General features: G+C 40.5%; 1 protein-coding gene across 6 annotated transcripts in view; it reads left to right on the top strand.

The window, feature by feature from the left end:
• csmd3b (CUB and Sushi multiple domains 3b) overlaps positions 1 to 11,638 on the top strand; it is a 316,533-nt gene extending 304,895 nt beyond the window's left edge. For all 6 annotated transcript variants that reach the window (XM_047604800.1, XM_047604799.1, XM_047604798.1 and 3 more), the window contains exons 68-73: positions 1,605 to 1,664; positions 2,399 to 2,557; positions 4,101 to 4,237; positions 4,615 to 4,702; positions 6,771 to 6,906; positions 7,487 to 11,638. In XM_047604800.1, coding sequence (XP_047460756.1) covers positions 1,605 to 1,664; positions 2,399 to 2,557; positions 4,101 to 4,237; positions 4,615 to 4,702; positions 6,771 to 6,906; positions 7,487 to 7,646 — 740 coding nt within the window. In that variant the 3' untranslated portion in view covers positions 7,647 to 11,638. The remainder of the gene's footprint in view (positions 1 to 1,604; positions 1,665 to 2,398; positions 2,558 to 4,100; positions 4,238 to 4,614; positions 4,703 to 6,770; positions 6,907 to 7,486) is intronic.
• Positions 11,639 to 26,807: the final 15,169 nt, after the last annotated feature.

Here is a 26,807-nt window from a genome sequence, read left to right as displayed (position 1 = left end):
GCCCGCTCACACACCGGGACGGACCGGCCATCTGGAGCAGCGGGAGAGTTCCTGGTGGGGAGCTCAACCTGTGGGCTGGTGGTGAGTCTAGCAGCTCCAATACAAAAAAAAATTAAGATCCTGCTGTGTTTTGTCTGCTCGGTAGATCGGACAGCCAGGACCGTACAGGTGAGGTCACGAGTTTACTTCATGAGTGTTTGTTTCCCTAACTGGGCTCAAAATACTGTAAACTGTAAAGGTTAAAATATGGAGCCACCTGTTAAATCCCAGCTTTACTAAACCTGCACTTAAATATCCTACAAAAATAGCATTAGTAGTAATAATAGATTTATATATAATAGATTATAACATTGTGAGAAACAGAATTATGGGTGATGAGTTGTATGGGTGGTTTCATATCCATTTATTGTTTTCCAATTTTCTGTATAGTCCAGTTTATTTGTACTACCATAGAATACTTACCATTTACCACTGACCTTAAATTTCCAAACCAACCTCTTTTCATTGTGTGCCAGAAAGTCTATGATTGAATTATAGATTTTTTTAAATGTCTATATTTTGGCTGAAGCACATCCCTGAAAGTTACAGACGAATCAATCTCACTAAGCTCCTTTTAGGGGCTGCACTCAGTTTTTGATTGTTATCGGAGAAACTTCTATCTATTCCACTGCAAATACTAACTTGTAGATTCCCCAGGGAGTGCACTCGATGACGGTTTGTGCGCTTTAGAAATGACCCACTACTACTTTTTTTTTTTTCTTATTTCTTGGTCTTAGTCACAAAGGGCCAGAGGAAGATTCCTCTGTGCAAAGAGAAAACTGCAAGCTCCTTTTTTGAAGTCATTACCAAGGCTGCCACCCCGGTGACCTGAAATATTCTTTAAAATTGGAGCGCTCTCTGATCCAGTTTGAGGTTCAAGGACAGACACTCATTCCCTTCCTTAGCTTTACTTGCTGGCAACAATGGCTGCGTCTTGACTTGATGAGAGAGGCTTTTCTGAACGGCCACTGTGAAAAGGGTCTGATGTGTTATTGGTCGTGAATTTGATTTGCATCGCTCTGCACTTTATTTGATTGACCTTTTTCAACACACTCTTCACTCATTTCACGGGCATTTGTGACTAACCTCCAACCTGGTTGGTCCGCTTGGTAGTGGCGTGTTTGCGCTTTAGTATTTTCCGACTGCTTCTCCACCTTTGCTATTTTCGAATTGATTGTTTTGGATCAAAAAAGGAATCGTTGAGGTTAACTGAGGAGGTTGGGAGATGCAGACATTGTGTTCGGCAAAATTTCTGTGAAAGTTCCAGCCGCCTATGTTGAAAGTGAAGCAGGAAGTAGAAACACAAATTAACCCGACTGGCAAAAAAGACACAGCGCCATCTAGAGTTTGGCTGGCGTTGCTACCGGGCAAGACAGACTGAGCATATATATATATGTGGTATTATGATTATCTGATTGTATTAAGTGCACTCTCTCTGGGATAAAACTGTTTTTAAAGGACTTGAGCTGTAAATTAAACAAGATGAAATCATATTTTCAAAATGTATCCCTACAGTTCTGCTTGTGAATTTTTCCTCTGCCTCTGTTTCTCTTTTGTGTGTGTAGCCGGAGAGAAGAAGAAACCTGTGAAGCCAGTAACAGGAACTCCCAGTCCCAAACTAAACGGTCAGTCTCTCTTTCAGTCCAGGCTGATGCAGCCCTATCATTCCTTCACTACTGCCTCATCTGTTCTGTTTAAGCCTGGTTTAGTCGGCGCTTCAATAAATTCTGCCCCGCTTGCTTTCCCTCTGCTCCTCGCTGTTGTTCCTCTTGTGTTCCTGTCGATTTTACCAGCTTTCCATTGTACTTACTTGCTTAAATAATTTATTTTCCCTCAGCACACGTAGAAAGATAAACTAACTACAGAGAAGTTCTGCTCTTTTCTGTGCTACATTTCTGTTCAATTTTCTTGTTTTCAGCTGTTGTGAGCTGCCTTTAGTTGTTAAAGTTCAAAACTATTAGCTCCTGCATGCAAGCACCTATCGTAGCAAAAGGAGTAGCCCTGCACTGCTGATAGATTCTGCATTAAGCCACACAGGAAATCTTTGTACTTACTGCTACGCACAGTGACGAGACATGACAAATACGTTGTCAATTTACATGTTTACTTATTTGTAATCGTGTGCACAAGATCATGAGTATAAAAGCAAATGACAAAAACGAAGCACTTTGCCTTTGCTTCTTTGTACAAGTATTTTTGACAATGCTAGTTAATATTTAGCATGAGATGACTTACGACTAATGATGGATCAATGCTTTTATATTTTTGGTGAACCGGCTCAATGAGAAGTTTTTAAAAACAGTTAAATGACAGGTGACGATTTATCTTCTATTCTAATTTCCATTCTTTCCTCTTCTAGTTCCAGATGATGTCTTCGCTCCCAACTACATATGGAAGGGTTCCTATAATTACCGTGGCAGGAAGCAGCCGATGACGCTGAGCATCACCAGCTTCAACTCCACTACGGGGAGAGTCAACGTCACCCTTAGCAACGGCAACATGGAGCTGCTCCTGTCAGGCATGTTACATCATGGTTAAATATAGAACTCACAGAGTATGGAATATAGTAGTAGAAGAAGAAGAAGAAGAAGAAGAAGGCGTGCCATGATTATACGGCGCTGTACTGTGTATGAACAGTCACATGTTGAATGAGCAGTGTGTGGGATTTAGCGACATCTAGTGGCGAGGGTGCAGACTTCAACCAAATGAATTCCCCTCTGTTGCAACTCTTTGTCTGAGCATGTAGGACACAGGTGTCAAACATGCGGCCGTGGGCCAAAAGCAGACCGCCACAGGGTCTAATCTGGTCCACAGCAGGAATCTGCAAAGTGCAAAAATTACATTCAGCTCAATTAGATCTCAAGGGGCCAGACCGGTGAAATAGCGGTATAATAACCTATATATAACAACTCTGGTTTTTCTCAATTTGCTTTAGTGCAAAGAAGAACATGCAAACTAGGAGAAATAAAATATCCTTCCAAAAATGAATTCTTAAGAAAAAATGAGGGCACATTGCTGTCTTCTGTTTAGTCCTGGAACTCTGCGATGTGCTATGTCCAGTCCTCTGATTAAAACAGTGGACAAATTAGGACTAGCAGTTATTTTCACTGATAAAAAAAAAATGGCCGTTGTCCATGTGGCCCCCGATCTAAAATGAGTTTGCTTCCCCTGATGCAGGAGAACCTAAAGTGGGATGTAAGAAGTGTTTGTCCTTTGAGGGCTACTGTACATGATGGTGCCTTAGGCTTTATGAAATGGGGGCTTCTTTCTGATAAAATATCCTTTGAAATCCCGCACTCTGCTCCTTTAACTTTAATATGGTGCCCCTGCTATGAACACTCTTAATAGGAACACTTTATCGTTTGTACCGCTTCCTAATGGTGGATTAGCGGTGTCTGAGTTTCACTCCTTTCTTGGAGCTACCATGCCTCTTCTTCTTAATGCTGTTATTGTATTTCCACCCAAAACCCCCCTCACACACACACACACACACATACACTTACTCACACACATACCTCCCTGGGTCCTACAACAGCGTCAGCAGGGGGTTAAGACCCTATTAAAACACAAATCCTGCTGAAGCTAGAATTGGTTCCTGGAGGAGCAGAGAGCACAAACACCATATCACAAAAACAGGCCGCTATCAGACGTTTAACATCCGTCTTCTGACTTTAAGGAGCGGCTTTAGATCAATAACAGCTAAAGCTGCACTCGCACAGTCACAGAAAGGCCAGTCCCCAGCTGCATAAAACTTGCATGTTTTTCTTTTTAAGATGATTTTTTTTTTTTTTTTTTTACCAAAGCCGTGCCGTTAAGGGAGACGTTCAACATTTTGGGAAATATACAGTACATGTTTCCTTTCTATCAGTGGTCTGTCAGCATAGTGAGTCAGAATGTCTTCAGACTGGCTAAAAACTGGAGGCTTTGAAAACAGCTCACTCAATCCAGAATCAAAGCTGCCTTAATGCATTTTCAAACTGCACATGACATACGTCATTGACGCCCCAGGGGAAAAGAAAAACACGCATGCTGAAATATGTGTTTATTGTATCCTTTTCTAGGAGTGTACAAGGCCTCAGAAGCCAGGCTGTTGCTGCTGATGTACCAGGTGAACTACGTGAACCAGGGGACCCAGCTGAAAGATTCAGCCATCTCTCCAGCCAAGATCATCGACGACTCCTGGACCATGGACGGATTTGTAAGTAAAAACGTAACAAAAAAATAATAATAATAATAAATTCAGTTGAGTTGGGAGTAGCAGTTAAAGTTCACAGTGGTAAAAAGGAAATGCCACACTACTGATGGCATTTACTGTGCTTAATCACAAGCAGGAGACAAATATTTTCATGGGTACGTTTTACTACAGAGCCATGATTTTTTTAGTAAACAAATGAAAGGACAAATTTCAGGTAGAGTGAAATATTTTGCTGCTCCATAATCAGAGTGCGGTAGGATAAATAAACACTGCATTTGTCACATTAACAAATGAATCACGCCAAATAAGAATTTTGGTGAAACCCTATTATTAGTCTTCAATTGTCTTTTTCATTTCCCTCCTTACTTTGTCCTCTCCAGGTGTCAGCAGAGCCGGACGGTTCTAGTTACGTATTCCAGGGTTTCATTCAGGGAAAAGACTACGGACAGTTCGGACTGCAGAGACTGGGTAATTATCTCGTAGGTTAATCAGCAGCGACAAACGGAAACAGAATGCCTGTCTTGTAAGTGGATTATAAAAGACTACAAATAATAAACTTCACTGATGGAGGAAGTGATCAGGCAGCGTCTGGTGACTTTACAGCTCGAGCGGACTCAGCTCAGCAGTGGATAAATTCTCGTCTAGAGAGCAAAAAACGTCTCTCCAGACTTAAAAGGGCTGCTCTCCATCCACTTTCATCCGAGGATTACTGCCATCTACCATCTCCAACTTCACAGAGTCACCTGCAAATGCTGAGAAGATAATTATCCCGGCTTTCGGGGGGGAATTAAAGGGCCAATTTAACTTAAACAAGCGTGATTTCTTTAGATGCCTGCAACCGAGACATTACAGTGGGTAAACAGTGAGAATGGGGGGAGGGGAGCTTTGAAGGGATGTAGTGAGGAATGATTAAAATGTTTACTTTGATTCAGATTCAGGTGGAAAATTAATTTTGAAATTATACACGCGGGCGGAGGACTTGAAAGGAACACGAGATATGAAAAGAGGGAGAAAGAGGCTGATGATGTGAATAGAGATTATTGAGTGGCGGTGAAAGAAAAAATAAAAACATTATTAAAGATTTTCGAACACCAACACGGAAGAGAAATCAGTATACAAGATAGTGGAGAAAATGTGGACTATAGATAGAACAAATATTTACCACGTCTTCGGGGGATGTCCCTCTATCGACATTTATTGAAGGGAAATATGCAGAAGAGTTTGAGGGTGGATGTTCCTCTTACTTTGGGAATTGAACATCAGTCTTGCGAGCTCTGGAGACGAATACATGTTTATGATAATGTCAACCGCAAATGGAAAAGCAGAAGACAGGAGTGGAAGGCTGGGTGGAAGTGATGCAAAATATATATAAGGGAAAGAGATTGTTTATTCCCCTCCTACCAGAAATGTACAATTTCAATGGATTCTGGAAAACTTAGATGCTGCAGATCAGTTTGGATTAAATGGGACTGGGAGGGTGGCTTGTGGAACTCCCTGGTTTGATGCTAATTTTGGGTGTTTGGGATGAATTTTCCTTAGGAGGTGAGTTTTGGATGACATTTAAGGCCCTTTTTTAAGGCCAGTTACCGGGATATGTCCACAGATACCACATTTACAGACCCCTTCAAGGTCTATTTCATCGCGATGTCACAACATTAGCTGGAGGCAAAACAGAGGGAAGCTTGAGGCAAACACTTTCAACCATGAACACGTCGTGCTGTATTATTTTGGTGCTAAAACCGTAAAATCAAAAACACTAACTTGTAGTTTTATCACATATCAGCCACTGCCCGTCATAGACAACTTTGGTTTGGCTTTGGTGATTAAAATAAAGGACTGGAGTGAGACAATCAATCCTTATTTAGGGGATTCTTGTTACATGATAATGCTAATGCTAACTGCAAGGTAACACAGCATTAGCTGCGTGTTTCAGGGTTGTCCAAGCAGTTACCCTCCACAGTGATTCCACTTACTTCTTGTAATAACTTTGTTGGAGAGGCTTCAGTTGATAGAGACAGCCCATCTATGGACAAAAGTCATTATTCAAATTCTTCAACTGCAAATCTTGCACATGTCCATTTAAGACATTTTTGTAGGTGGGATTTGACAAATTACATTATGTTAATCATTATTTGGGGGATTCTTGTTACACGTCAATGCTAATGCTAACCGCGAGCTAATGCAAGATTAGTTGCGTGTTTCAGCGGTGTCCCAGCAGAAGTTGCATTTACTAGTTACCCTCCACAGTGTTTCCATTGGTCAAATCGTCCATCAACTGAGTGAGAGCGTAGGAGTGAGTGTATTAGTATATTCTTTAAAATGTGCATTTTCCTCGTCCATTCTTGCCAAAACAGTGCATTGAAATGTGCTAACAGCCGTTTACAGACTATATTGTTAAAGATGTGTTGCATCTAGTTAAGCCCCGCCCCCACCTCAAAAAAACGTCACATTGTTTACAAATCGTGAACGGGTTTATAAGTAACAACAAGTCTTTCTGTCAGTGATAAAGACATTTCTTTTCTATCATATGTCACAGGTTTGAATATGTCGGAGAGTCAGAATTCTCCGCCGCCCCAGCTTGGTACCAACAGCAGTTCTGTGGCTATTGCTATCCTGGTGCCTTTCTTTGCGTTAATCTTCACTGGCTTTGGCTTCTATCTCTACAAACAAAGGTATGTGCCAAATAAAATAAAATAAATCACAAAGAGGCTTTTTGTTCTTGTTGCTGTTGTTGAGCTACAGATAGAATACGTTCCTGTCATTGCATCATTACTTCGCCTCTGTTTTCCATTACTGTCATTTCACTTTAAGAGTAATTTGTGAAAACAATACCTGCTTCAGCGGATTGATTGTTGAGCTGCTAACAGACACTTAAGTCGCTGTCTGCTGCAATCTGTGCTGCGAAACAGTTCTGTTTGGAAAGTGGCAAATTGGAATTTTTAAGGATCTGGTTTAAACGGAATTGACTGGCGTTAGCATTGTTAACAGATGCAAATGGCGCCTGTTCTGATGTTAATGTCGACAAAAAGAAGCTTGCTGAAGGAATTAGTTTTGGATGAGCTGATTGGAATCTAAAAAAAAAAAAAAAAAAACTCCTTAATCCTCCTTAGAGCTGGTTTACTTTGCCTCTGCCTCTCAAAACTGCACTCACCATTGTCCACTGGTTACTCAGATGTCTTGTATATTAATAGACAATTAGAAGAATTGAAATCTCTAACGGCGTGTTTGCATTTGCCTTTTTTCTCCCCTCAGAACCACACCAAAAACTCAGTACACAGGCTGTTCAGTCCATGAAAACAACAACGGCCAGGCTGCCTTCGAGAACCCCATGTACAACACCAACGCCAAGGCTGTGGAGGGAAAGGCTGTTCGATTCGATCCGAATCTAAATACCGTCTGCACCATGGTCTGAGGATTGATCATCCTTTCCTTGAACTTAATGACTCAGATATCTAATGGGACCACAATTGGTGCGAGGCTGTGAAAGGGAGCGCCGTACGCTTCGACATCGTCAATACGCTGATTAGAAAAGACCTTCACTCGCAGTTCAGAGACGTACCCCCCCCCACACACACCCCCGGCGGAGGGAAAGCTCATCAGCTCCCCGGAGTCGGTCCTCTTCACCAACAGCAATTTGTGTCCGCAAATGAAATTCAAGCAAATTGAACACAAAAGGTCTGCTGCCCTTGACAGATGCAAACAACCGGTGTAAACTGAAAGTGAGAAGGGATGCGGGTGAAAGAGAAAGGATGCGACTCAACAGAAAACTAAACGCTGGCTATCATCTGTCTCTAACCGGGAGGCTCAGCGGGTCAAGGATACTTTATAATTTGATTCTAAACCAGACGCAGCCATTACACTTTGACCTCTCATTTAACCCCACTCACCGTCCGCACCACCAGGACTAATAAGTAAGCCATGACCCGCCTGTCGGACATCGTGACATGTCAACAGAACCCAGAGCCACATTTTGTATTTCGAACAAAGCCGTGGAGATGAAGACTGAGCTCTGCGTTCATCCTCGCCCGGAGAAAGAGAGCACACATAATTATTGTTATTGTTATTACTAATAGTGCTCCGACCACGATTACGCATCATGGAGGTAAACAGCGCTCGGAAAAAAGAGAAATGGGTTGATTTCATTTAAAACGCAGACTGCATTTAACAAAACAGGATCACAATGGCCGCAGATGAGGAGATGTGACTCGGAGAAGATGTCGACACTGTGAAGCAAACTGTTTCTAATTATTCGGGCTCGACATTGACAGTAAAAAAAAAAAACAAAAAAAAACACTGTCACCAGCAGATCATCAGAAAAAAAAACAACTATTTCTAAAATGACCACGGATTACAACGCCCTAACAAGCAGACAGGACAAAACTGTCTCCATGACAACCCGAGGCCGGTACTGTATTACCAGTCTCTTGTCTTTTTCTAGTGAAATGGAAGCTAAGGTGGCTAATGCTAGCAGACAGTAGCAGAAGTTGCTTTGAAAAGAGACTCCTTCCTAAGCGAAGGATCAGGGCAGCCCCGGAGAAGGCGTGTTAATCCTAACTGAACTGGGATTAGAGCAAAGCAAAACTAAAAAGGAGTCTAAAGGGGAGCTAGCGCTAACGGATGAGAGACTGACTCATCTAATGGATAAACACCCCCTTCTCATCCACTGGCGGGAGACGCTCCTAACTGAACTGAAAGTGGAGTAAAGGAGTCATTGAGAGGGAAGGTGAGATGTTAAAATCCTAACACAGCAAATCAGGACTGCCTGTCTCAACGTCCCATCGTCTACTGAGAGACGTCTGCCCACCTTCTACGTAACCAATCGGATCAGACAGAATATGGATGAGAGCAAAGATGTTCCTGTTCCTGTGAGTTTTCAGCGGATTTTGATCAGAAAGACGCGGAGTGGATACAGAGGACTCTGGTGGACTAACAAAGAAAGAGACTTTGGGGAAACAGAGAAAGCTCTGGCACTAAAGCACATTTTACAGGAACACTACCCGTCTAGATAGGCTGGACTAACGCAGGGACAGAGAGGTTAGAGAGACAGAGCTGGCAGACAGACGAGTGAATGACAGACAGAAAAAATGACAGGTACACTCTCCCCTCGGTAAGCCAGATGAAGACAGGTGGTGTTAAGACAAACAGTCACACAATGAGACAGACGGGTTCAAGAAAGACAAGCTGGGACAGATGGGTTTAAACACAGATTAACAGGGAGACAGACAGACAGACACACACACAAACTGATAGACAGGCTAAAAGAAAGACAAACAGGGTCGTAGCCCTACGATGGTGGACGCGGTTCCACCGTAATTCTGCACTCTGAGAGTGCTTATCTTCTTTCTTTGTTATTGCTGCAGAATCTTCTGATCTGTAAATCTATTGCATATATATTCGGGAGCATTCACCACCTATATTTTTGTGCTATATATTTACCACGAGGGACGGGGCTGAAGGGGAAAGACAGATTATAGCAGAGTTTTTAGAAAAAAAAAACAAAAGAGAAAGAAATATCCGAACAAAAGATGTTCCAACTGCGTGCTGTTCACAGAAGTCACAAACAGCATTTCAGATCCTTTGTAACATGAAGCTGGTTTTTATTTTATTTATCTCCTGTGTAAAGTTCCTTCCTCTCACCATCACTGTCTATCCCAGTGAGGCAATCATGAGTGTCAGTGGTATTGTTATTGTCATTATTGTTCGAGATGCAAGGTTTCCCAGCAACAGTCATAATCTCTTAAATGTTTTACCACGCATTTGTCACAGGCGGCGGATGTCTAAAAAAACCCTCAGCGTGCGGCGTTACCGTCACCGCGGTGACCCAGACAACATTTTAATGATCGCCGCTGCCGTCTAACCCGCAGTAATGCGAGGCCACGGACATTTGCACATCAAAACTCCGCACTAATGTTGTTTTTATCTTCAGCGCAGAGATGTCGACTACCCCGGTGTAGTCATGGCAACGCGGAAATCCCAGCTCTTATTGAAGACGCTTCTTTGAACTGACCAACAAATGGCTCACACACGAAGGTCCCACATGTTTTGTCCCATGTAGGAAATTTGTATCGGACGCGGTCGATGAATCGTTTGATTTTTGAGAAATTTGATTGGACTCGTTTTTAATGGATACGTGAAGGTTCTCAGTCATTCAGGTCATGGTTCATCCAAAAGCAAGATGAAACAAAGGCAGCTGGAACAGTTGGCTTTTGTTGAAGATGTTTCGAAGTTTTGGCGAAACATTTTCCAAGGAAGCCCACGTTCAGTTGTCTCTGTTTCGGTCTCGTTTTTGCTCGCTTTACTACTAAAACTGATTTAGTTACAAAACTACTAAGAGGTTCAAGGTTAGTGCATTTTACTGCATCATCAAGTTCACCTCCAGGTCTAACACCCACTACATCCTGATTTTATGAAGGGCAGCCTCACAAGTCAACACTTTTATTATACTTATAAGTGGCACACGCTATTCAAGCCTTTAAGTTAAGGTTTAAAAGGTTTGTACGACCTGTCGAATCCCGTTAATGACCCCACCAATGTTTTTCATGGCGTTCCAAAAGCTACAACTGAACTCAAACTTAACAATTGAGTAAACTCAAAAATGAGGTCACTGAGAGGTTATATTTATTTTTCCTTTGCTTTTGCTTATTTTTTTTCATTATTATTTCACAAAAATCTATAGCCATATTATCTCAGCTCGGTGTTCCATGGCTCGTAGCTATTTTTCAGATCTGATCTACCACCTTCCGATAAAAAAACATTTACTGCGGGCTGTTGTTGCTCCACATGCTATCGTCCTCTCTGATGGTTCGTGGGCCCCCGGAGATGTTCATACAATATTAAAATACTAGTTGATTATTGTAAGGGCACAGTCTGAAAAAATGCGGAATAATCCACACCTCTATTACCTGGTCTTTACGTAACATAAATACATGGATCAATCTGCATCAGTAAGTACTGAGGAAGCACTGGTTTTGTTTTAAAGAGTGAACCGAGTGAGTTCGGGTCCCACACATGATCAATAGTTGTTCTTTTTAATGATTTTGTGTGTCAGGGTGAGCGAAAACATCTCAGTTTTGTTTTGCGAACCCCTGCTGCTGTGTCCACGGGCAACCAGACGACCGAAAACTCCTTTTCCAAGTCATTACTGATTTAAATGAAACCGTAACAACTCCAACTCCCCGGTTTATCAGCGACTGCCCCCCCTCCACCCCACGTCGCTGTGGTGACATTGTTTCTCCTTTCAGATTGATTGTTGCTGCTGCTGCTGCTGTTGTCGTCGTTGCTATTGATGTTGTTTTATCGGTATGAATCTGACACAGTGCCTACCAAAAACCATGGGACCCTCCCCTCCACATATACAAACACACACCTGCTCCAGCAGCAACCCCCCCCCCCCCCCCCCCCCCGCCCCCCCGTGCCCTCCGCCCTCCCACCTCCTTCATCAGAGGTCATTTTTTTCTAAGCTTCAGTCTATTTTGCCACAAGCTTTTCCTACTGACTGACCGCAATAAGACCCCATGTGATTTGAAAGACTTAAAGCCGTTCCTGCCTGGGGACATTGGAAATATTCACCATTTGAGAAAAAAAAGATGAAATATAGAATAAAAAAGTGTTTTGTACAGAAATATATTTTTATGATGAAATTATTTGTAAAATGTATGACTCTATTATGTAAATTTTCAATGCAATGTAAAATTAAAAAAGGCTAATTGCTTTTGTAAAAAAAAAAATGTGTGTGTTCCTTTTCTGTGTTTTTAATGACTTTCCTTAGGCCGCCTACACCCGAGTACACCAGAGAACAATTAAATCGGGGGATATAATGGAAAGCGATGTGGAATTTAAAAATGCTTTAGGTGCAAATGTGGCTGGAAATCTAGTTTCAAAGTCTGGGAATGTCTTGCGGGCCGGAATACGGCAGGGACAAAGTGCATAGAAATATATTAATACAGTGTAGCTATCTCACCTTGAGCTGAACTCCCTAAACTTCTTCCATTCATTCGCTGTGGAAGTCCTTATCAGCGAGAATCCAGCTTCGCTTTCTGCTGCTGCACCCGCTGGACCGCTGCTCCGACTCTCTGCTAGAGAAGCAGGTAACAGGGAAAGCGAAATGCACAGATTTCACACATAACAGATATTACAAACCTTGGGGTTATAAACGAATGAATCGTGTTTGCCGGTATCCACTTTGTTGTAAATAGGAAGCAATATTTTGGTCCAACATTAAATCGGGAATCAAACGACACAGGTCGGCATGTGCAGCTGCCCACGGGGCCTCTGAAGGTTTCATTCAAGAATGCACACAAGTTACCCTGACAAATGAGAAGCACAGATAATGCGCTGTCAGAATAATAGATGCTGATCTGAAGAGACCTGAAGATATCAGCCATGGGCCTAAAATGACAAAAATAAGCATTTGTTATTTTGTCACTGTTACGCATATAAACTTTGCAGAACAGCGTAAACAGCCATAAAGGAGTATCATTGCTATGGGGTTGGGGTTTCTGGTCTGATCTTGGTGGGTGGTATATGTCCACGTAACAGCCATATGAATGCCAGGCCCAAAGGTTTCCCAGCAAAACACTGAATTATCACAAGACGGCCAATGTTATTTACTTCTCCTGTCAGTGGTTTTATTGATGTGGCTGATCAGTGTAATCAATTAGACAATGAAAGGAGGCAGCTATTTAAATCTATTTAAATATTTAAATATTTTTTTTACATATATTTAGATATAGTTTGATGTCTATAAAAGTTGTGTTCCCAATTTTCCTTGACATCAGAAATACCTAACAAGCAAACTAATGGATTTTATGTTCTTCATGAAGATTAACGAAGGTCCCGGAAGTACCTATAAAGATTATAAAGCTGTTTTATTTAAATTTATCTATCGAGGACTATTCAATTTATCAATTTAAATGTAAATGTAAAAAATAATTCTATTTTAATATATTCTGTACTAAATAAATGGCAACAAAGATATTTATGGAGATAGTTATTTAAACTGATGATACGACATTAATTAATTTGCGGACGTAATTAATTTGTGGAGTTTCCGGCGGCCATCTTTGTTTGTGTGAGACGTTTGGTTGTATGCCGTAGTTGCTACAATTTGTCTTCCAGTTAGACTGGGTATTATTTGGAGAAGAGAGGAGAGCAGATAACTTAAAAGTCCTCGGGTTGTTTTCTATACTTTTCATCGTGACGACTGCTGGGAGGTTTTCTCCGCTTCAGCGGAGACATTAAAAGTTGGGCCGCGTCGAGGAGAAACTGCAAACATCAAAGGACTCCAGTGTCTTATCGATTCAACGGGTGAGTCAACGTTTGACAGGTTTTTATTTTCTGCTGAACCTGGAAAGAAATGTTATGCTTAAGACGCTTCAAGCTCTTTTAGGGCCGCTCTTATTATCAGACGGGTGCTGTTTCGGTAAACTAGTGGTGTTGTTGACTGAATCGGTGTTGACGCCGATGTTTGTGGTGTTGTTGCCGCATTGTCTAAAGTTATTCTTCTGATAGACGAAGCTGTGACTGCCCTGCAATATAATGTCTATTATTTGATGCCTACTAATAGCTAACTATTATAAATTATAAAGCCTGCTTTTTTTAAAAAAAAAAAAAAAAAGGTCATTATTCCCTATAATGTAGAAGACATTACAGAGCACCACATTACGTCACTTATGTGCATGTTCTAATGCAAACATGACAATATGAATAAATGATTTGAGTGACGGTACACGGAGTTTTTGGACACCGTTCAAATTTTACACCATCTCAAATATTATCATGAAATATTTGTGTAAAAAAAGGTGTCGCTGCATTAGACTGGCACCAAAACGAATACAAGTTGTATATTTTTTTGTTTTTATAGTTTACAAGAACAGAACAAATAGTATCAAAGTCAACAAATAACAGAACGTGTTCAAATCTGAACAAAAAAATAAATAAACCATTGCATCATGAAATTAATATTTAATACTCCCGCCATTAGCAGTAGAGCTCTAATCATGGCTGGCATGTTCCCCGTGAGCCTTTCAAAATGTTGAGGGCTAATCTTCTCCCGTTCTTCTTGAATTACTACTTTTAATTCTTCTAAATTCTTTGGTTTGCACTTTGAAACTGACCTTTTGATAATCCACCACAGATTTTCAATGGGGCTCATGTCCAGGGATTGAAATGACCACACTAAGACCTGGATTAGACCTGAAGTTCTGCTGGCCCTGGGTGTGTGGTGGAGGGCATTATCTTGTTGAAACATCCAGTTTGGACCTTGACGGAACAGTGAACGTACAGAAGGGAGCATGTGGGTTTGGGGAATGGCTCAATATTTGTCTGAGTTCAAGGTGCCATCACAGACAGTGAGATGACCAACACCAACACCACTCATTAATCCCTAAACCATGATACTGCCTCCACCATGTTTGACAGTAGGTACTGTACATGCTGGAGACAATGCTTCGCCTGGTCTTCTGCGTAGCCTCACATTAGCGGTATGAAGATAAAGCTGGATACTGGACTCATCTGACCACAGAATCTTGTGTGCTTGGGCCCAACGACACCAGGCTAACCTCCGTTTGTCAATGATCAGGGACTTATGACACCCTTGCAGGGCCATTTTCGTCATTTTTGTCATTTTTGACATTATATAGACAAAGTAGGTAAAAAAAAAAAAAAATCGTGTCTTTTAAAAAAACTAAATAGCATGGCCTTCATTAGTGCATCACTGGTACCAAAATGATCAAATACTCAAAATTTCTTATGTATTTGTATGGAACCAATCAATTTTAGGTTTTTAATGGCTGTTCTTGTTCAGGGTTTTGTCTGTGACTGTGCTAAAAGAAATTGCACTTGAAAACCTAAGAGTGATTCTTAATGCAGTATTTCACAAATGCGTGGGGGTGTCTGAAAACCAAAAACCCGTCACGTTCACCCAGACGAGCTGACATTCTGAATAGAGAGATGTGGGGTCCATACAAAGTGGTGCATAGATGGTGACCCTGGTATCGGGTTTGTTGCCTCTGCAAGTCTTCTTTGAGTAACTGGAATCTGCTGAGGCTTGTGGTGTGATCACAGAGCTGCAGAGAGTGTGTTGTTTTAGCTGTTTTCTGAGTTCAATCTAAGTCTCTTCTATCAATATTAACCAGTGATGGTATTGTGAGTTGTTTGGATCTGGTATTGGACCAGTTTTTCTGAATACACAGTGCTCTTTGAAGTGATGTGTTGCCTCATGTGGCCACTAGATGGTGCCAGCTGAACGCTGAATTGTCAGCATACATTTCATGTAGTGCACAGGTGTCAAACATACGTCCCGCGAGCCAAAAGCAGTACGCCAGAGGATCTAACCTGGCCCACGCCGTGAATTTGCAATTTACCTAGAAGGCTGCTATTTTTCGATGAAAATAAGTGCTATCACTAAATCGTCCACTGTTTTAGGAAGAGAACACAATACTGAGACAGGATTAACCAGCAGACAGCAACATACTCAAATTGCACCTATTTTTCTTAAGAAATAAATTGGCTTGAAAACATTTTTCAAAGGATATTTTATTAAATTTTGTACTTGAACTTCTTTGCACTAAAACAAATGAAAAAACATCTGGAGTTGTCATTACTTACAGGTTATTGCTGGTCTGACTTGCTCAAAAACAAATTGTGCTGTATGTGGCCCCCAAACTAAAATGAGTTTGACAACCCTTGTTTAATGGATCTGCCTCAAAAATGCTAAATGCTGGATGAAGGTCAGCACATTTCATTTCAAACTGAAAGAATCAGTTTTCTCTTATTTCTCTTATCTGTGTTCGAAATATGAGTAAAATAGGTTTTCAAACAAAAGATGAGTAGAAACATTTTTGGAGTTTTTTATTTTTTATTTTATTTTATTTTCATGGGGATCTTTCTATGTGTTTGATGTGTGCAGTCATGTTTCTGCAGACGTAGTGTGATCAGTAGATGGAGCCGGCTGACCTGTAAACATCCCTCTCAGGAATAGCAGCCTTCACAGTGTGCTGCCAGTAGATGCTTGTATACAGAAACTTAGTGAATATATTCACTTAAATGGGCCGTTGGGAAACAGAATACTTCCCTGTTCTATTAACACATATTTTTAAGAAATAAAATGAGTGAAAATCAATATATCAAAAAAGAAAATAAAAGGTAAATTGTAGAGTTATGAGTTTTGAGTGCAGTTTATAAATCAAATGTTGAATCCCGTGTTTCAAAGACAAAAACCTGCTTGTGTTAAAGTATCCCACTGGTCTTGCTGCAGTAGAAAATGAACGTGTTCTCTGTTTCCTTTACTTCATTGACCTGTATTAGCCACAGGAAACCAGCAGATGGCGCCAGCTGACTTCTAAATTATTATTCCTTCATTCAGTTTTGTCTATGTGGCAGCTTTGCCCATGTTGCCAGTGTGGAGATTTACCACACCAGCATTTGAAAAGCAACCAGAAGTTCGTGAATGTTGGTTTAGTTGTTTAAAAAGTCGTACTAATTCGAATCTGCTTTGTTATTTTGCCAAATGTGTCACACAGGAGGTTAAACCTTGTAGCTCAGGGTGAGAAAACGTTAAAACATGAATGAATGATTTCTTGAGAAAATTTGAACCACTGAAATAAAACGGGTAAATATTTATCTCCCTCTATGACCTTTGTTAGAAATGGGTCGGGTAAGTGTTTCTCAGAGATAAATGACCTATTAACAGTAAAGCTGATCAGTACAACAAAGCATGTATGCAAATAATTAAAGATTGAAACACAAAGGTTGGATGGTGATGTGTGCGTTTGCATCGGGTTTTCACTGGCCACGCATCGTCAGTAGATGGAGCTGGATGACCTTTAATACAGATCCTACCACCTCACGGGTGCTGTTGCTAAACTTAAGCTCAGGTCTTGTAGATGAAGAACATTTGGTTTGGAGCAGCATTTAGTTTTTAATCCTGAGAGAGGAGAGAGACCAATAAAAGCAGGAAATGCACAAATGTCATCCACTTCTTTCTGCAAAGAGAGATGATATTAGAATTAGGGCAGAATACATAGATTAGATAAAGGAGGTCTGTTAGCGAGAAGAGACTTTGTCTCTATTTAAATTCACCTTCTTTAAACCTTTTTAATTCCGCTCTCTCTGGTGGCGACACCGAGGGGACGGAGAGGAGCGCCGGGGCCGCTGTGCGGTAGCCAAAGTGGGACAAGCTGAGACTGCAGGGTCTGTGGGAAAGGATAATGATGCAACGAAGCTCCTCGAGAAGTCCTTTTTCACGTACCAAGCGCCTCTGTAGCCATGTGAGAGCAGAGGAGAGCGTGTCAAGAGGGTAATTGCAATGAAGACAGAGACAGAGACCATAATTTGTCCCCACCGCTGCGCTAATGGAGAGAAAAGGTCGTTTGGGACCAGGTTGCAGATTTACACGATGTATTTGTGCACTTTTTTTTTTTGTTGTTATTTTAAAGATATTATTTGATAAATTGTTAATTAATTCTGGTTAAGTACAAGTTAAAAAACAAAAACAAACATGCCGAGCTGACTCATATTTTAACAGCTAATTTAACGTTGCATAACATCATGAAATTGACTGTGAAACATATCCGTCTTCTCTCTGTGCTTTTATTGTCTGCTCAAGTATCTCCACTATTTATCCCTGAGCTGACGTCTGTTTCTGTATTTTTCTCCTGCTCTTTCATGGAATCCCTGCTCTTTTCTTCTGGTGCTTTGAGAATATATACAGCTTCAGTAGACACACACACACACACACACACACACACACACACACACAACATCCAATAGCATTTAAATTGCTAATAGGTAAAAAAAATAAAATAAAAATAAGCACATGTAAAGATCAAAATTAGTTTCGAGACATAAACGAAACCGAGCGAATCTTAATGAAATTCTGGACTAAATTACTCTGAACCTTCTCGAAACTCAAAATTTCAAATTGAAATCATCTTTGCTAAATTGCTATTTTCCTGTCCTCTCATTTGAAAGCGAAGCCTCTGAACAGTTCCCCCTGCTTCCCGCAGTCTTCCTCCTCCCCGTGGCCGAGAGCTTTCCCAGATTTCTCCAGCCCTCTCAGCCTTCGACCGCTCTCCAATCAATCTGGGATTAGGCTTGATTACACGGGCGCCCCTTTGGGACGCTTTATTTCAATGAATTAGTCGAGTGAATGAACAGAACTGCAACAGAACGGTATTTTGTACCAGCCACATAAATTATGCATAGTCTGTGGATATCAGCTAGCCTTGATCATCTTTTTTTATTGTTGGAATTCAGAGTGAGAGAAATTGTTAATTGCCAGCCTTGTCACATGTAATCTCGCTTGTGTTTGATATACAATAGGGATGCTGTCTATATGTTGGTTATTTATTCATGTTGTGATGGAGATGCAGCGTGTGATGAAACGGAGACCTAGATAAAATGTTTCTTACGGCGTGTTGTGTTTTTTTTTTTGCTGGAATCACGGGGAACAAATAAGAAAAAAATCTGTGCAGCATGAATACATAACCTTTTTTTAAATTTATTTATTTTTTAATCTTTATTTAGTTTCATTCATTTCCTCTGCCTGCTGCATTTGAGGAGGTAGAAGAAGAACAATTCCCTGGTTCTTATAATAAGCCGATAAAGTAAATGTGTTCTAGCTGAAGCTGACCACACAGATAGGGTTCATGGCAGTGAGAGGACTAAGTGTAGCTTCATAGCTGCTTGGTTAACACCCGAGGATGGCACAGAAGAATATGTATATATATATATATATATATATATATATATATATATATATATATATATATATATAAGGAATTCACTCGGGGCATAATTAAATTTACACACATTCCTGAGTTATTGTTAAACGCATACGAGTGTTGAGATGTGATTGGCAGGGTTGGCATAAATCTGGGCTCAGCGTGCCCCGAGAATCCGGTGAATCGGAGGGCTCGAGATATTTAAAAATGCTAATTTCATGCAACAATTTGCATATCGCAGCGTTTAATGTGTCCTTGCCTAAAGAGGGTTGGTAGTAGCCAAAGAAAGGGGGATTATGGGTAGACACCCACCCGTGTGTTTTGATCGCAGCACCATTGGTCAAGTCAGAGCCGTGTAAACAATGAGCTACTCAAGAGGCTTGATGGTGTGTTTAGGCAAACACGTACAGTGCCTTGAAGTGCTGTGACTAAATGCAAATTATCATTTGGCTTAGAGGCTTTTGCAATAATTTAATCCTGATCTGCTTTTGTCCTTGAGATGAGAAGAACCAAGGAAAGGAAAAAGTTCTATTGTGTTTTGATGATTAGCCAAATTCTCTGTGTATAAGCTATTTGTGATATTTCCCATAGATAGATAGATAGATGGATGGATGGATGGATGGATGGATAGATAGATAGATAGATAGATAGATAGATAGATAGATAGATAGATAGATAGATAGATAGATAGATAGATAGATAGATAGATAGATAGATAGATAGATAGTATCCTTGGTCACAGCTGCTTACTTCTCATCAGCGGAGGTAAAGAGAACTCTCAACCTGCACTGGTTGCAGTGACCAATTGATTAGCATGACATGCTCAGCCGTGTCCTACATCGAGAGGCTACAATGTTAGATTAAATGCCGGCTAGATCCTCATCAGGAAGGAGAAAAAAAAAAAAAAATCAATGGTTGTTGTTAAAGGCGAGTAGTGTCCGACCGGAGGGGTGGGGGATGGGGGACTGCAGAGTCACTTTACACGGTGCGTCCTGGGTTGTTTGCACAATGGCGCCTGCGTGTATTGACCTGGATAGGAAGCCAGGCTAAGGGCTGGAGGGAGGATTTGTCACCGCGCTTCTCGGACTGGACGATGATCACACTTAACCGAGAAACGTGCGTCGCTTTCGCTCTTTCACACTTGGCGTCTCTAAACTAAAATGATGTTGTCTTTGCAGTTAGATAACAGTATTCGTTTTGTCCAAACTAATTTCTAGTAAAATAATCGTACAAATCTTAAACATAATTTGCTTTATTTTTTTGTTTAACTCATTTTCTATAGAAGCAAATTTACCATCCTACTTTAACCGGCTAATAACAATTACCACAGATGCAAATTTAATACTTATTAATTAATATGAACAGTCAGAGTTCCTGCATGCTAAGCGTTCAAAATATTGATTTCAGTTTTACACTCGGCTTCATTGCATCGAAAGACACCAACCTTGTCAAAGATAACACTTTTACCCAGCGGCTGCTCGCCTCAGGAATCAGCTCCATTGTTGAAGAGATTTTGAATTGCCCTAAATTGCAGGGCTTCCATACTGCCAGGAGCCCGGATGAATCACTTCGTACTTTTTTCTGACTGATTTTTGTGGAGGTGCAGGAGGTTTTCATTGGTTCTATAGCCACTGCCCCCGAAGCTCACAAGGTTACTCTAAATCTCACCGTCGATATTAGTCTAAAACAATCACTTGTTATCAAGTAATATAATCTGGAGCGTGGTTTAGATGACACCAACCAGTCTAATGTGCAACTCTTTCTCTCCGATTGAGTCATGTTTAGTTTTTTTGTTTCTTTTTCTGAACTTAAACGAGTTCTGAAATGGGATCATAACCTATAGTTAAATTAAACCAGTGCAGAAAAGGACGACGTTGACGACTTACAGGAGAAAAGCATGTAAGTCCTTAAAAAATAAAAAAACAGATCCAATCATCTGTGAAATGTTTTTGGTTTGCCACCATTAACACCCGCAATGTAAGTAAAAGCCTGTTGAGTCGTAGCAGACCGCAGTGAGCAGAATGACAGTTACGGCCTGGCATGTAAAATATGAGGATAGTCTGCCACCGCCTCAGTGTTTTGAACACTTAAGTCATGTGCAGTTGCTGCCCTGGTACTGCCTGTCATAATGTTGTGTCATTCCAGCGAGTAGACACAGCTAATTAGGTGGTACTAGTAAAATAATCGCTTTTTAGCTCAGTGTTTATCAGGATGCAACTACCAGTTTTTCCTCATAATCAATTAGTCGGACAGTTGTGGTGTTTTTTTTTCATATACGTATTTTTTGTACTGTTAATGTCCTGCATTTCCTGTTTACTCAGCAAATTAAGTTTATTATCACGTCTCAAGTGAAAGTATAGATTAGTCACATTTAGTTTATGGTTTAATTAGCATCGTTGCAGCTTTGATGAATCCATCAGAAAATTTGGAGTAAAAATAGATATTTAATGGCGGCATTTATTTATTTATTTATTTATTTATTTATTTATTTGTGCGTATTTTGTCTTTGCCAAGCAGATCTGTTGTCCAGAGAACGAGATAAACTTGGAGCAAGCGTGTTTGTGACAAACTATTTTCAGCAGCCGAGAGTTGAAACGTTTGACTGAGACAGAGAAAAGTTGGCTTATTAAAAATGAACTTTGTCGACCTCTGAGACGGTGCCAAAAATTAGCGAGATGGTCAGGTTTTCTCGGTCGTCGTCGTCGTCGTCTTCCTCGGGAATTATGAGGACGCGGGGTGACGCGCTGTTTGAGTTGTTGCTGTGCGTTCCTATTGGCTACTCCACAAAATAAATAAATAAATAAATCTTGGTGCACGTGGTGTGATTCTCAGTCAAATCTTAAGTCGTAGGTTTAAAACTGAACAGGAAATTCCCTCAGTTGTTCACGCTGAGATAAACTCAGGAATGTTTGTAAATGTTTGTATTTCAGCTGCAGTTTTTTGTAATTCTGTCTATTACCTGAGGGATTGTTTGTGGGACCAGGAAACCACTATAGGGTATATATATTTATTCATTAGCATACTCCTTTTTTCAGTTTATTTTACATGTTGTTAATATTTCCCTATTCTATTTCAATGAGAGTCCTGTGTTATTACTTCTTTGTTCTTTCTATCTGAGTCACACACAAGAGTGTAAACCAGAGTGCATAAGAGTGGAGTCAAGTTGTTATTTAAAATGCTTTTCCCTTCTTGCTTAACAGAAAAGAAATCCTTAATCCAAGATAAGATAAACACACAGAGCCCATTTCCATCAGTAATCCTTCAGTGTATGAGCATCCTGAGTTAGTGGCATTGAATTCTGCTGACCACACAGTGGAAACATGGACCCCTTCACGGTGTGTTCTACCCTCGCTGAGCCGCACGCTCCTCGCACTCCCTCCACCCGCATCGACTCAAGGACAAAGAGGGAATGACTTCAGTGTTTTTGCTGGTGTGTGTCTTGTGTTTCTGGGGCAACAAGCAGATTATTACTGCAGCGAGAGCTCTAGGTAGTGCCGGTTATGCCAGATAATTGTGCATAAACAAACGAAGCCCCTCAGAAAAGGTGCGCTGGTGCCGAGATTCTCAGGCCATATCAGATGGCAGAGAAGTGAGCCGACGGGAATACAAAACAGAGAATTACTGGTAAAAAATATACATATTTCTTTGGTTGTTGATTGCAAGAGGTGTGCACCGTCCTCCTCTTATTCCAGTTAAATCATCACGCTGTTGCTATCCTAAATTACGCTCATTTATCTTTATAAGGCGACAGAAAATGCACCATTTCCAGCCCAAATCTGTATGTTTTACATAAATGCATTAGGTTTCCAAATTAATGAATGAATGCTGTAAACTATACTCCCTTTAATGTGTATTTTTTTTTTTTAGTTGGGTGTATTTTAGGGGTTTATATGCTGGGAATGTTTGGCAGGAGATCGTTGTTTACTTGTTCAGATTAAAACTTTTTAATTGATTAAAATCTAATTTTCTGTAAAAAAAAAAAAAAAATAGAAAAGTGAAATCAATATCCACAATATGTTTGAAGCAATACAATAATTACCTAAAAGGCTCATTTGTGAATGAAAAAAAGGCATTATATATAGAAAGCAACAAAATTATGTTGCATTTTATCCAAATTCAAATGTAAATTCACAACTCAAGACGAAGGATGATTATTATTATTATTGTTATTTTTTGGGAAGATCAAGTGATTACAGTAAGATCCCCATGGGGTTGACATCTTTGCCACAATTTTAATAAATAAATATAATTTAAATAAACAAAATCTCCCGTGAGAAATATGACATTTGCCTTTTTTTTTCCTTTTTTTTTTAATATATTTTTTTCCGCCAATTAAGGTCTGGCAGTCTTCAGGAGCGTTTAAACCTGAGAGAGTCAGCTGATGATGCAGCTGCTGTGAAGTGCTTGTTAACAAGTGATTTATGAGTCTGCCTTATTACTGTGAGATTTCATTGATTTGTGGAAAGTGCCCACCCCCTGTTATTGTGTGATTTTCACAGTAGAAGTCGGTGGGGTTGGTCAGAGCTGATTTACTTAATGTTTAATGAGTTTTGTTATAAATCTTGCGGCCGCATGCGCATTAACGGGCTCCGTGGTCTGAGTGGGAGGATGATGATGCAAGCGGCGCCCGCACACAAGCGGGACGGTGGAGAGTTTTGAGACGCCGTAAGAGAAAACCTTGAAACCATTTCCCCTCTTCGGGGTACCCTGCAGTTTCTACCCCCCTCAATTTTCCTCACTGACTTCCTGCTTTCTTTTGTCCAAAAAAAAAAAAAAAAAAAAAAAGAAACCTCTTCCCCTTCATCGTAGCAGTCTGCAGATAAAGCGGAACGATAGGCGGAGGAGGACTTGCTCGGGTGTGGGATTGCTTGTAGAGAAGCACCCGAGCGCTCGTCTGCTGGATTTGTTTGACTCGGGTAATTGAAAGTGTTTTAAACTATTATAGCAACTGGAGGGCTTGTTTAACTGTCGAGCTGCCAGTCAAGCGGGTGGGCCAAAAGCCCGAGCCCGTCAAGGCCTGTCAGTCAATGGAAACGAGAAGTGTCGGCTTAATGGATTTCTCCACACTGCTCCTTCTATACGCCCAGCAGAGCCGGGAGAGAGGGGGCAGGGGGGGTAAAAAATAAATAAATAAAAAAATAAAAATCAATGCATTGTCATGTGTGAGTGTGTGAGCCATCAAACGACCAGGTGGATTGGAACTGTATTTGTGTCGATGCTGAGAAGCGGCGCTGGGAGTGTGTGCTTGTTCACGTGTGTGTGAGTGCGGCGGCTTTTCTGAGACAGACATACGTTCTCCGCTTGTCTCCGGGGGCTTTTGTTGTGATTTGAGGTGTAAGAGGGGTCACTTCACCCTCAAAACAAGTTTTCTTTTCATTCCTTCGCGTCTCCGCTGGTGAAAATGCTCTCTTTTGTCCGTGTACCACTCTCCACCTCAGACTCGCTGAAACTCTCCCGGTAACACAGGCTGTTTATTGTGTGTAAAAGCTGTAACATAAGTACTTTTCCTTCATTGTTCTGATTTTGCTTATTCTCGTTATCTAGTTGGTGCATCTGTTTGTTCAGCTATACACCAAGGTTACAGCGGGGTAGGCATATAAATGATCTAAATGTTGATATTATTTAGTTTTTGTCTTAAAATTGTAACTGCATGAGTCGGCTGTTTAATACAGTTGAAAAAAAAAATCATTATTTAACTTATTTCCAGTTAAATTTATTCGTACGTATTTATCTTGTGTCATTTTTATCAGGTAAAAATGTGATGACCAATATTATTTTCGTATTGCAATGCCGTTCTTCACTGCTACTACTTTTTTCACTAGTTGGAGTATATAAACAGATCAGCCACAACATTAAAACCGCTGACAGGAGGAGTAAATAACATTGACCACTGACAATACAGTGATCTGCTGGGAAACGTTTGGACCTGGCTTTCATGTGTGGATGTTACTTAGACATGTGCCACCCACCTAGACCAGACCAGACGAGACCAGACACCCCCACCCCATATGACAACCTGACACAGACACACACAATAACCAATAACTCAGAACAGAAACAGAAAAACCTGTCCTCCAAATGATAATATAAGTTATACATATGATGTTTTCCTGTTTATTGTCATAAGATGATAGATCATTTTGTCCAATGGTAGTGAAATCAGATTACACTCAATACAATTCTCCACATCTGACCTGGTGTATGATTGCAAGTAAATGTTCTACAACTAGATGTCTTTCTCCTACCGAGATGCCAGCGACAAACTCGACAACAAAAGCACAGACGCAGCCCATAAGCAGCTCAGCGCTTTTTCTTTTTTGTTTTCACTTTATCATTTCTAGTCTTGGTCACACAGCGAGAGGGCTGTCGTGGCACGTACCTTTGCTTCGTGTCAGCACCACCTCATGTGATTTATAGCCAGCAGATCCGGCTCCGGCGCCATCATTTTTAAACGCCCCCGTCTTTTATCTCCACCAAACGATCGCGCTAACCACCGCCAAAAGACTAACACAAGGCAGAAGGAGATGTCTGCGTTGAGCTAAACCAGACTACCCACTGAAAGGCATCAAATCATTTCACCATGTTGAGAGCGAAAAGTGGTAATTACTCGTAATTGGGTCTTCACATTTTTTCCCCCTGCTCGTCCTTCTTTCGCTAAATTGAATGATTTCCTTTTTCTTTCTTCTGGTGGGATGATAGTTATCTCAGTCTCTCTCTCTTTTTTTTTTGGTGGTGGTGTGGGGGCAAAATTGAAAACAGTTTTTGTTCCTTTTCAGATGTGTTTCTGTTCTTTTCTTTCACAAGAACTGTCTCTTAGGTGTCTTTGCTTTATGTTTGCACCATTTTCTGTAAATCCAAAGGAAACTACATGGTCAGTATGCCCACGCATATGCTCCATCAGGATGGTAATGGGCCGTAATGTGGCTCAATGTGCAGCTTTTAAAACATCTCTAATGTTCATATTTAATGGGTGTTCTGCTGGTGCAGTTTGCCACTTTGTGTGGATTTATTTAACATTACGGCGTCTTTAATCAATGATCAATCTTAATGATTGAGCCAAAACTACAGATTATTATTTATTTTTTATATATATACATATATAAGTATGGAATTAGATTAAAATAACTTATATAAAAATATAAGACACTGTTTAATGTAATCAAACTTAAACCTGCTTTTTTCACAACCCTGAACTCCCCCAGTGTGAAAGCAGCTATTGGATCTAACTTCACTTTTCTTGGACCTTACTGCGTTTGTTTAAAATGTAAAGACCAAATTCTGAAAACCTTTTAAACTTTGGAAGCAGCAGGTTGCATATCACAGCACAACAACCAACATCACCTAAAAACTCATCTGCTTTACAATCCTTACAAACATCAATTTTCAAGCTTTGAGCGTCAGCCAATCAGAAATATGTGCACGCGAGGTTAAAATATTTACTCTGTCTATTCAGAATGAATAAAGCCGTCAGGTAATGTGCACTCGCTGCACTGTGGCCAGTGAAAGATAACGTGCAGGTTAGGGCTGCCACGTCATCGATGCGCACGGAAATACTTAGATTTGCACAGATTGGTCGATGTGTTGCAGTGTTTACTAAAAAAAACCCGAACGTCAAAAATGAGGAAATTCATTAAATAGAGCCCGTTACGGCCAAGCAATGCTTGTAATTTAGTAAGAACATCCTACACTATGATGAAACATTTTTTTTTCTGTCTGAGTAACACAGAAAATAACCAGCAAAAAAAAATAAATAAATAAAATTCTAGATATAGTAAGAAACCAAACAAATCATTTGGAATTTGCAATGCATGAAATGTACATAAGCATTCATAATTAATCTGAATGTGTCT

Source organism: Mugil cephalus, chromosome 14 (assembly GCF_022458985.1).
Source record: "Mugil cephalus isolate CIBA_MC_2020 chromosome 14, CIBA_Mcephalus_1.1, whole genome shotgun sequence".
NCBI lineage: Eukaryota > Metazoa > Chordata > Actinopteri > Mugiliformes > Mugilidae > Mugil > Mugil cephalus.
The sequence above is the reverse complement of the archived record's forward strand: the minus strand, read 5'-3'. Positions and strand labels throughout refer to the sequence as shown.